Source organism: Anoplopoma fimbria, unplaced genomic scaffold, assembly GCF_027596085.1.
Source record: "Anoplopoma fimbria isolate UVic2021 breed Golden Eagle Sablefish unplaced genomic scaffold, Afim_UVic_2022 Un_contig_13621_pilon_pilon, whole genome shotgun sequence".
Classification (NCBI taxonomy): Eukaryota; Metazoa; Chordata; class Actinopteri; order Perciformes; family Anoplopomatidae; genus Anoplopoma; species Anoplopoma fimbria.
The window spans coordinates 1-12,500 of record NW_026554420.1 but is presented as its reverse complement, the minus strand read 5'-3'; the positions used below and the strand labels follow the sequence as shown (position 1 = coordinate 12,500).

The following is a 12,500-nucleotide window of genomic DNA, read 5'->3' as shown; positions in this document are numbered from 1 at the left end:
GTGCTCACAGATCAAGAACGAATGCTGTGAGAGCGGGAACAGCGGCTTTATGAAGGAGCTGCCGGAGTCAGGGCAGCGCTGATTGGTCCAGACGGAGAGTCACGTGCTCTGTGGGTGAGCTACTATTGGCTGGATCACGAACTCATTATGCTTCGTTTATATATTACTAACTATTAAGAAACAATGACTTAAGTTGAAGCGTTTAATTAATATGAATATTAATGATGTAAGTTCTTGAAAGTGAAAGGCTGCTTGAATAAATATGGAGGACTGTAACAGGATATTTTATATATATTATATATGTATGTATATTATATAATATATATTATATAATATATATATTATATAATATATATATAATATATATATAATATATACATAAATAATATATATACATATATAATATATATAAATAAATAAATGTGTATGAATACAATGACAGACAAATAAACCAAAAAATATTATTTACTATTTTGTACAGATTAAATATAAAAAGCAAAAGTATATACATGAACACAACGACAACGAAATGTAGATAAAAGTGAAAGGCTGCTTGAATAAATATGGAAGACTGTAACAGGATATTTTATATATATATATTATATATATTATATATGTATATATATTATATATATATATTATATAATATTATATATCTATGTATAATAATATATATATATAATATATGTATTATATAATATATATATATTATATATATTATATATGTATATATATTATATATATATTATATATCTATGTATAATATATATATATAATATATATATATATATATATATATATATATATATATATATATATATATATATATATATATGTATATTTTATGTACATGAGGATTTAAAAAGAGATGCAAGGCCAGACATGTGACCTTGAGTATTTCAAAATAAAAGCCTGGGTATTAGAATGAGCAAGATTTTCATATTTACAGTCTATGCAGCAAACACTGAAACCAGGGTTAAAATTACATTAATATGAATTGACAAAGTAAGTAACAGCAGAAAACTACAAATGATTTAATATTTATGCATGAAAAGCAAGAATCAAGTTCTTATTGTTTAAAGACTGTGTGATCTGACTGTGATCAGCAGCTTCAGGCCGGTGGCTCTAACATCCCACCTGATGAAGACCCTGGAGCGGCTGGTCCTTGGGCCCCTCCGCCCCCTGGTGATCTCATGTTTGGACCCTCTTCAGTTCGCCTATCAACCTGGCATCGGGGTGGATGACGCTGTCATCTACCTGCTACAAAGATGCCTTTCTCACCTGGAAAAGGCTGGAAGCACTGTGAGAGTCATGTTCTTCGACTTCTCCAGTGCCTTCAACACCATCCAGCCTTTGCTTCTGAGGGACAAGCTGGAGCAGACCGGGGTGGACCACCACCTCACTGTGGATACTGGACTACCTCACCAACCGTCCACAGTATGTGAGGATAAGGGAGTGTGAGTCAGACCTGGTGTCCTGCAGCACGGGGGCCCCACAAGGAACCGTTCTGGCTCCATTCCTCTTCTCCATCTACACATCAGACTTCAAACATAACTCTGATACCTGCCACCTGCAAAAGTTCTCTGACGACTCTGCAATCGTCGGCCTCATCTCTCGCCGGTGATGAGAGGGAATACAGAGAACTGAACCAGGACTTCATAGGATGGTGCCGGCGGAACCGCCTCCAGATCAACTCTGGTAAAACCAAAGAGCTGGTGGTGGACTTCCGCCGGGTAAACACTGTCCTCCAGAACCAGTGAACATCCAGGGACAGGACATTGAGATTGTGAAATCTTATAAGTACCTGGGTGTTCACCTGAACAATAAACTGGACTGGACAAATCACACAAATGCACTGTACAAAAGGGTCAGAGCAGACTCTATCTGCTGAGGAGACTGAGGTCCTCAGGAGTGCAGGGAGACCTCCTGAAGACCTTTTTCAACTCCGTGGTGGCATCAGCCATCTTCTATGCAGTGGTCTGCTGGAGCAGCCGACAAGAAGAGACTGAACAAGCTTGTCCAGCAGTGTGCTGGGGTGTCCACTGGATACGGTGGAGGTGGTGGGAGACAGGAGGGTGATGGCCAAGCTATCATCCCTGATGAACAACACCTCCCACCCCATGCAGGACACTCTGGCAGCTCTGTGCAGCTCCTTCAGCCACCGGCTGCTTCACCCCCGGTGTGTGAAGGAGAGGTACTGCAGGTCCTTCCTTCCTGCTGCTGTCAGGCTGCACAACCAACTCTGCTCCCAGCAGACCACATGACCACAGGACAATAATGGACAATAATGACAATAATAACCTGTGCAATACACTACACCGTGCAATAATAGTTAAGAAAGTTTAAAATAGTTAAAATAGTTGTTTTTTTTCTCTGTCTGTAAATATAATATTTCAGTTATTGTTGTTTTTTTCTACTGTTTTTTTATTGCTTATTTATAATACTTGTTTTATTTTATTTTTTATTTCTTTATTTTTTATTCTTCGCTTGTCTTCTTCTGCTATGTCTCTTGTGTGCACTTTACTCTGCGCTGTTGTAAGTCTGCAAATTTCCCCGCTGCGGGACTAATAAAGGATTATCTTATCTTATCTTATCTTATCTTTATTGTGACTGGTTATTGTGACTGTTTATTGTGTGACTGGTAATTGTGTGACTGTTTAGTGTGTGACTGTTTAGTGTGTGACTGGTAATTGTGTGACTGTTTAGTGTGTGACTGTTTAGTGTGTGACTGGTTAGTGTGTGACTGGTTATTGTGTGACTGTTTAGTGTGTGACTGTTTATTGTGTGACTGTTTAGTGTGTGACTGGTTATTGTGTGACTGGTTACTGTTTAGTGTGTGACTGTTTATTGTGTGACTGTTTAGTGTGTGACTGGTTATTGTGTGACTGTTTAGTGTGTGACTGTTTATTGTGTGACTGTTTAGTGTGTGACTGGTTATTGTGTGACTGTTTAGTGTGTGACTGTTTATTGTGTGACTGTTTATTGTGTGACTGTTTATTGTGTCACTGTTTAGTGTGTCACTGTTTAGTGTGTGACTGGTTAGTGTGTGACTGGTTATTGTGTCACTGTTTAGTGTGTGACTGGTTAGTGTGTGACTGGTTATTGTGGTTCTCTGCAGTAATATGAATCATGTGTGTTTGCTGTTTCTATCTTTGTGTTTTATATGTTTGAACAAATGTCTCAATAAAGTTATTGGGGAAAAACAAACAAAAAAAAAAAAAATACCTCTACCCGGCATGCATTGCGCGGTGATCGCAGGTTAACGAACCTATTTACTACATCCGGGTGCTCCGGTCACCGGGATTCTACCGGGACGGCTCCTCGAGCTCCCGGACGGCTCATCCTCCTCTAGAGCCGGCCAGTCCTCCGGTACACCGGTACCGGGAACACGTCATAGTGACGTCACTGCACCGCGACAAACCATGAAAACATTAAATAAAGATAATACAATTAAATAAAGATAATTAAATACAGATAATACAATTAAATGAAGATAATGAAACATTAATAAAAAAATTAAATAAAGATAATGTTGCTGTTCACCACCATGTATTTCTGAATAACACAACTAGTAGATAAAACCATTAGTTACTAAAATAAAAACTCATTCTAATACGTATAGGCTTTTATTTTGAAATACTCAGGGTCACCTGTCTGGCCTTGCATCTCTTTTTAAATGTACATAAAATATACATATATATAATATATATATATTATATAAAATATAATATATATTATATATTATATATATATAAATATAAAATATCCTGTTAGTCTTCCATATTTATTCAAGCAGCCTTTCACTTTTATCGACATTTCGTTGTCGTTTTTTGTATTTTTGTGTTCATGTATATACTTTTTTTTATATTTAATCTGTACAAAATAGTAAATAATATTTTTTGGTTTATTTGTCGGTTTTTGTTTCTGTCATTGTATTCATACACATTTATGGCCAATAAAGCTGAAATTATCACAAAACTGTTCAAATCACACAATAAACAGTCAATTAGTTTGTTTCTGCACTATACTTTTGCTCTGGTTTATGCTTTAAGATGCTTGTTTAAGAAAGGAGATGCACTGATGACTTCTGGTGACTAGTAGTTCTCTTGAATACCTATGTTGAACACACTTCCTGTAAGTCGCTTTGGATAAAAGCATCTGCTGAATGACTGTAATGTAATACAATATATAGTAATGTAATATACAGTAATTTAATGTGCAGTTTGTAATATAGAGTAATGTTATATACAGTAATGTAATATGTAGTAATTCATGAGGAACTCGTGTCTTAGAGGAGGTGGGCGGCTCTGAAAAGAGCCTTTGAGGTGGAGGTCTTCCAGCAGCAGCTTCACTTGGAGCTGGTGTACTTGGTCACGGCCTTGGTGCCCTCAGACACGGCGTGCTTGGCCAGCTCGCCGGGCAGGAGGAGACGGACGGCGGTCTGGATCTCCCTGGAGGTGATGGTGGAGCGCTTGTTGTAGTGAGCCAGACGGGAGGCCTCACCGGCGATGCGCTCAAAGATGTCGCTCACGAAGCAGTTCATGATGCCCATGGCCTTGGAGGAGATGCCGGTGTCGGGGTGGACCTGCTTCAGCACCTTGTACACGTAGATGGCGTAGCTCTCTTTCCTGGACTTTCTCCTCTTCTTGCCGGTCTTGGTGGCCTTAGACGCGGCTTTCTTTGAGCCCTTCTTGGGCGCTTTCACGACTTCAGCAGGCATGATTCTCTCTGTTTAGGTTTCAATCAAAACTGATAACTTACCTCCGTGCTGGCCGCTCTATTTATACGCGCCTTATGCAAATGAGACTGTGCTGTTGCTCGCACACGATTGGCTGAGCTTTGTGACTTAGACTGAATGTGCGCATACGCAGAGTCACCGTCCTGAATATATATATATATATTCATATATATATATTCATATATATATATATATATATATTCATATATATATATTCATATATATATATTCATATATATATATATGAATATATATATATGAATATATATATATGAATATATATATATATATATATATATATATATATATATATATATATATATTTATAATATATCATATATAATGATTAATGCTCAAACATCACCAACATATTAACATTACATGATTATATTATATTACATTAATTAATGATTAATGCTCAAACATCACCAACATATTAACATTACATGATTATATTATATCACATTAATTAATGATTAATGCTGTAAACATCACCAACATTATATGATTATATTATATTACATTAATTAATGATTAATGCTCAAACATCACCGACATATTAACATTATATGATTATATTATATTACATTAATTAATGATTAATGCTCAAACATCACCGACACATTAACATTATATGATTATATTATATTACATTAATTAATGATTAATGCTCAAACACAATAGTTTTGGATTATATATCCAATTTTTCCTACTGTAAGTTTAATAAAAGCACAGATTGCAGATATTACAAAAGGAGTGCATTCACAATAAAGGTCAAGGGACGATGTGAATCTCTTTGCTATATTAAAGTTATATAACATACTGTATTTCTGTTTATTTCTCACTAGCGACACGTCTCATCTGCACATTGTTGGAAAATATTACCGTAAATATAACAGGAAGGTGGATCCTTTAATTACACACGTGGACAAAATTTTTGGAACCCTTCCGTTAAAGAAAGAAAAACCCACAATGGTCACTGAAATAACTTGAAACTGACAAAAGTAATAATAAATAAAAATTTACTGAAAATTAACTAATGAAAATCAGACATTGCTTTTGAATTGTGGTTCAACAGAATCATTTTAAAAAACAAACTAATGAAAATGGCCTGGACAAAAATGATGGTACCTGTAGGAGCCGCATTTAATGATTTGAGTGACTCACTAATATTTTGTTGCACAGGTGCTGATGGTGCTTTAAATAGGCCACGGAAGTGCATGACGGGGAAGGCTCAAGCAGATACAGTTATTGACTGTCTGTTTGTGAACTGTGCAACTTGATATATATGCATCCTTAATTTGTTATATTTTATTTACAATAAATGACGGCCAAAGGACGGCCTTGGACAGTCAAACTCTTACTCTTTTTTGGAACAAACTGCTGTCAAACAATGCCATCACCAGCTTTCTGTGTGGCAAAAGGACCGGGATCTTGGGGTTATAGGAAAAACCCAGGTTTTTTCGCCATTATTTAACTTAATATTTTGTTGCACAAGCTTTTGAGGCAATCACTGCAATCAAGCGATTTCTGTAACTCTCAATGAGACTTCTGCACCTGTCAGCAGGTATTCTGGCCCACTCCTCGTGAGCACACTGCTCCAGCTGTCTCAGGTTTGAAGGATGCCTTCTCCAGACTGCATGTTTCAGCTCCTTCCACAGATGTTCAATAGCATTTAGATCAGGGCTCATAGAAGGCCACTTCAGAATAGTCCAATGTTTTGCTCTGAGCCATTCTTGGGTGTTTTTAGCTGTGTGTTTTGGGTCATTATCCTGTTGGAGGACCCATGACCTGCGACTGAGACCGAGCTTTCTGACACTGGGCAGCACATTCGCTCCAGAATGCCTTGAGATTTCATTGTACCCTGCACAGATACTCAAGACACCCTGTGCCAGATGTAGCAAAGCAGCCCCAGAACATAACCGAGCCTCCTCCATGTTTCACAGTAGGTACAGTGTTCTTTTCTTTGTATGCTTCATTTTTGCGTCTGTGAACATAGAGCTGATGTGACTTGCCAAAAAGCTCCAGTTTTGTCTCATCTGTCCAAAGGACATTCTCCCAGAAGCTTTGTGGCTTGTCAATATGCATTTTGGCAAATTCCAGTCTCGCTTTTTTATGATTTGCTTTCAACAGTGGTGTCCTCCTCGGTCGTCTTCCATGAAGTCCACTTTGGCTCAAACAGCGACGGATGGTGCGATCTGACACTGATGGACCTTGACCTTGGAGTTCACCTCTAATCTCTTTGGAAGTTGTTCTGGGCTCTTTGGTTACCATTCGTATTATCCGTCTCTTCATTTTGTCATCAACTTTCCTCCTGCGGCCACGTCCAGGGAGGTTGGCTACAGTCCCGTGGACCTTAAACTTCTGAATAATATGTGAAACTGTAGTCAGGAACATCAAGCTGCTGGAGATGGTCTTACAGCCTTTACCTTTAACATGCTTGTCTATAATTGTCTTTCTAATCTCCTGAGACAACTCTCTCCTTAGCTTTCTGTGGTCCATGTTCTGTGTGGTACAAACCATGATACCAAACAGAAAACAGTGACTACTTTTCACCCTTTAAACCGGCAGACTGATTACAAGTTTGAAGACACCTGTGATGCTAATTAGAGGACACACCTTAGTTTAACATGTCCCTATGGTCTAATTATTTTCAATCTTTTCTAGGGGTACCATCATTTTTGTCCAGGCCATTTTCATTAGTTTGTTTTTTAAAATGATTCTGTTGAACCACAATTCAAAAGCAATGTCTGTTTTTTTAGTTAATTTTCAAATCACAAATTTTATTTATTTTGCTTTAGTCAGTTTCACAATTTCAGTGACCATTGTGACATTTCTGTCTTTGCAAGGGTAACCAACAATTTTGTCCATAGTAAAATGAAAAGATCAAAAAATATTATAAATAAGTATTAAAATTGAGAAAAGATATTTTAAATAAGTAAAATAGATAAAAGTTTTGGTCCTGAATAACTAAACCGTATTATCCAAATTAAAAAGAATAAATTGGGTTGAATATTTATATTATTAAAGTTTTTTGGATGATAAATTATAATATTTGGGACATTCTAACATCTGTAACAACTGCAGTCAAATCCAGGGCAAAAGTTTTGGTCCTATTATTATTTATATATTTTTAAAAATAGTTTTATATTCTCAGATTGAGATCTAATTTTTCGGTTTCAAAACATTTTTTTTTCAAGACCAAGACTTCTGGAAAAAGTCTGTTTATCTATTATTATTATTATTATTATTATTATTATTATTATTATTATTATTATTATTATTATTATTATTATTATTATATACTAGGTGAAGTTACAAATAAGGTAATCATTTGAAATACTGAGAAAAAACATAAGATAAAATGATACTTAACTGAGTAGAATAAATCATTAAAAACAGCAGGGATAAAACAAAAGTAAAAATTGTTGCTTATTGTTAATTATAGGTTCAGATCATTTTTATACATATCATAAATATATATTAAAGAAAATTATATATTGGTTTTATATATATTTGGCATTTCATGGACTTTAAATTCATATTTTTTATAGAAGCAGATAAAGACATGTATTCTTAAGAATTGTTGAGAAATAGAAAACTAGTTTTCCCGTGAAAAAAAAATACTAAAAATGTGTATGCCATCATGAGTAACCTCTTCACACAATACAAATACTTATTCAGTCAATTCCTTTGTAAATAATTTGCATTAATGATCAATATCAGCCATAAAGTGTAATTTAATTCCAAAAATGACCATTATTTAGTATTAGTCGTATTTGGCTATTTAGAGACATGAACACACAATTCAAACAGAATTATAATTATAGTTTCTTGCTTCTTTCTTTTTCATAAACTTCAGCAACACATTACTTCTATCTTTCAGTTTATTGTATAATCACAAATTTTGCCTGAGAGGGCTTTAAATCTGTAACCATGAGACCTCCTCTGTCCTTACACCCTCACCTCCTCTGTCCTTAGACCCTCACCTCCTCTGTCCTTACACCCTCACCTCCTCTGTCCTTAGACCCTCACATCCTCTGTCCTTAGACCCTCACATCCTCTGTCCTTATACCCTCACATCCTCTGTCCTTAGACCCTCACATCCTCTGTCCTTACACCCTCACCTCCTCTGTCCTTAGACCCTCACCTCCTCTGTCCTTAGACCCTCACCTCCTCTGTCCTTACACCCTCACATCCTCTGTCCTTACACCCTCACATCCTCTGTCCTTACACCCTCACATCCTCTGTCCTTACACCCTCACATCCTCTGTCCTTACACCTCACATCCTCTGTCCTTACACCCTCACCTCCTCTGTCCTTAGACCCTCACATCCTCTGTCCTTACACCCTCACCTCCTCTGTCCTTACACCCTCACCTCCTCTGTCCTTAGACCCTCACATCCTCTGTCCTTACACCCTCACCTCCTCTGTCCTTACACCCTCACCTCCTCTGTCCTTAGACCCTCACATCCTCTGTCCTTAGACCCTCACATCCTCTGTCCTTACACCCTCACCTCCTCTGTCCTTACACCCTCACCTCCTCTGTCCTTAGACCCTCACCTCCTCTGTCCTTAGACCCTCACCTCCTCTGTCCTTACACCCTCACCTCCTCTGTCCTTACACCCTCACCTCCTCTGTCCTTACACCCTCACATCCTCTGTCCTTAGACCCTCACATCCTCTGTCCTTAGACCCTCACATCCTCTGTCCTTACACAAAAACAAAACAATTAAGACTACTTATAACAGCAGCAATTATCATAGTAGAATTATGTGAAATATTGTGAAATAGGGATAATAATGTGATTATTATCTGGAATAACGTGTAATATTACTTTACTGCAACGGTGATATAACATGTCGGTGGCAATATGTTTCTCCTTTTCTTGTATTATATATAAATATACATATATATGATTCTATTACCTCATAGGTTTATGAGTATCATTAATGATACAAGAGATTATTAAAGTAACGTGCAGTCTTACTGTTTTATAAAGAATGTAAAGTGAACCTTTGAATAAACTACAACATGAGGATCTCTGGTTCTTAGACGGAGTGAGTGGCTCTTAAAAGAGCCGTTGTTTGTGAGGTGGAGTCCCGGTGTTCAGCCTCCGAACCCGTACAGGGTGCGGCCCTGTCTCTTCAGGGCGTACACCACATCCATGGCGGTCACCGTCTTCCTCTTGGCGTGCTCGGTGTAGGTGACGGCGTCACGGATCACGTTCTCCAGGAACACCTTCAGCACACCGCGGGTCTCCTCGTAGATCAGACCGGAGATACGCTTCACTCCGCCGCGGCGAGCCAGACGACGGATGGCGGGTTTGGTGATTCCCTGGATGTTATCACGGAGAACTTTACGGTGACGCTTAGCGCCTCCTTTACCGAGTCCTTTCCCGCCCTTTCCTCTGCCGCTCATTGTTAGACTGTTAGGTTTGGATCGTTAAGAACGAATGAGGGGAGAGAAGAACGAGCCTCTGTATTTAAAGCTCCTCTGCGGACGTAATAGAGGACTGACGGCGCTCGTTCATTGGAGAGACTCAGCAGCTCTGCCTGCATTTAGATATAAATAGTGATTCTATAACATATTCTCTTTTTAGTTATTTTATATAAAAATTTAGAAACATTTTCACATCATAAAAAGATGTAAATTCAATTCTCCACAAATATATAGATAAACTCTATAAATAAATCTTCATAAACATGAAGGGCTGTTCATAAAGAGCAGGAAGAACAAGTGAACATTAATACCTTACATGTAAAGTTAAAGTGAGCAGCATGTAAAACAAGACATGGTATTATTAAGACAAGTTAACATTATTGATTTCATATCAGGAATTCAAGCTCTCTGTGTTTGGTATTGGTGACGTTTCTGTTGTCATGTGACTGTCGTGTGTCACAAACACAAACAATTTCATACTTCAGTTGATCAACTATTCAAATCTAATCCAAATATCTGAATCCAGTAACTGTATTTCTTCGTGACTAGTACAGGTACCGGTATATCTGCACTACTAGTATTTGTACTAGTATTTCTACCTCTTGTTGATACAGGGATTGACCCACTCAGACCCCGTCTTCACCAAACACTGAGCACAATAAACCAACCCGAGCCATAAAACCATCACCAAAACCAAAAGTATATTTATTTATATTTACAAAGCAGAAGATAGAGCTCTCTATTACAATAAGCAGAGGACGAGATGGTTGCTTTAGCAGTTGATCTGAACAGACTAATGTTAGTGCCATGGACCTGGTCTGATGGAAGAGTGTGTCCTGCAGAAACAACACATCAACCTGTTTTTGGGTAGAGACTTCAGATATCAGAGCCCTTTTGTTCCTATCCCTCCCACTTCATGTTTAAAGACCCGATTTTAAGGCTCTGCATGGAGAAGTCAGAGGAGAAACCGAAGAAAACCCTGTGAGATACATGATCATTTACGATATTCTAAGACTTGAAATATGTATTTTGAGTCGTGTGAAGAGGGGTCAGCCCAGACCTGTAGGAGGTCTCACCTTAACGTATTCATCACCTTCTGTTTTGTAGAACAGACGTGTATTGAGCCAATGCAAATCACTTCTACAGAACCATCAGACCCAGTCGCTCTCCACAGGCTGCATGGCCCAGTGCATGACTGGTTGCCCCGTCGCTCAGAGGTCCCTGCAGCCGATCCACCCGGTCACAGCTTCTTTCTGTCCTGACCCCTCAGTGGAGGAATGAACTCCCCACTGACCTCAGGACAGCATAGTCACTGCCCATCTTTAACCTCACCTCTTCAAGAAGTACTACCCTGAGCCTTCCTCGTAGCACTTATTGTATTCGTATTAGTTGTTGCACTTACTGTATTCGTATCAGCTCGCTGCACTTATTGAATTCGTATTCGTTTACTGCACTTATCCTATTCGTATTAGTCTGTTGCAATTATTGTTTTCGTAGTAATCTGCCTCTGCACTATACTTTTGCTCTGGTTTATGCTTTAAGATGCTTGTTTAAGAAAGGAGATGCACTTATGACTTCTGGTGACTAGTAGTTCTCTTGAATACCTATGTTGAATACACTTCCTGTAAGTCGCTTTGGATAAAAGCGTCTGCTACATGACTGTAATGTAATGTAATGATGGGAAACGCCTGCTGCCTCCTGATCAGAGAGCTGATTGGCTCTTAGTTGAGACAACAAACACCACGTTTTGTAGAAAATTCTTATTTTCTGTGTAAATGTAAGATTTGACGCTAGATTGTTGGCTAGTGGACTCACGTTGTGCAATGATGAGGCTGATAATGATAATGATAATGATAATAATAATAATAATAATAATAATAATAATGATGATGATGATGATGATGATGATGATGATGATGATGATGATGATGATGATGATGATAATAATAATAATAATAATAATAATAATAATAATAATAATAATAATAATATAAGATAAGATAAGATAATCCTTTATTCGTCCCGCAGCGGGAAATTTGCAGGCTTACAGCAGCATAGAGTAAAGTGCACACAAGAGACATAGTAAAAGAAAGACAAGATAAAAATCAAAAAATCAAAATCAAAAAACAAGTATTATAAATAAGCAATAAAAAACAGTAGAAAAACAACAATAACTGAAATATTATATTTACAGACAGAAAAAACTATTTTAACTAATAATAATGATAATAACAACAACAACAATAATAATTCAATTCAATTCAATTCAGTTTATTTTGTATAGCCCAGAATCACAAATTACAAATTAGCCTCAGAGGGCT

General features: G+C 37.5%; 3 protein-coding genes across 3 annotated transcripts in view; all 3 read right to left on the bottom strand.

The window, feature by feature from the left end:
* The window catches only part of LOC129088616 (histone H3-like), a 569-nt gene extending 522 nt beyond the window's left edge, over positions 1-47 (bottom strand). Inside the window, exon 1 of the mRNA XM_054595954.1 lies at positions 1-47. This exon is cut by the window's left edge and continues 522 nt beyond it. The gene's annotated coding sequence lies outside the window, so the exon portion shown is untranslated.
* A 4,244-nt stretch (positions 48-4,291) lies between these two features.
* LOC129088615 (histone H2B 5-like) lies at positions 4,292-4,737 on the bottom strand. Its single transcript, XM_054595953.1, has one exon. The coding sequence runs from the start codon at positions 4,718-4,720 to the stop codon at positions 4,349-4,351; it is 372 nt and encodes a 123-aa protein (XP_054451928.1). The 5' UTR covers positions 4,721-4,737; the 3' UTR covers positions 4,292-4,348.
* Positions 4,738-9,785: 5,048 nt separating this feature from the next.
* On the bottom strand, positions 9,786-10,165 carry LOC129088618 (histone H4). The gene has a single exon (XM_054595955.1). It carries the CDS (start codon positions 10,156-10,158, stop codon positions 9,847-9,849), a length of 312 nt encoding a protein of 103 aa, XP_054451930.1. The 5' UTR covers positions 10,159-10,165; the 3' UTR covers positions 9,786-9,846.
* Between the last annotated feature and the right edge of the window lie 2,335 nt (positions 10,166-12,500).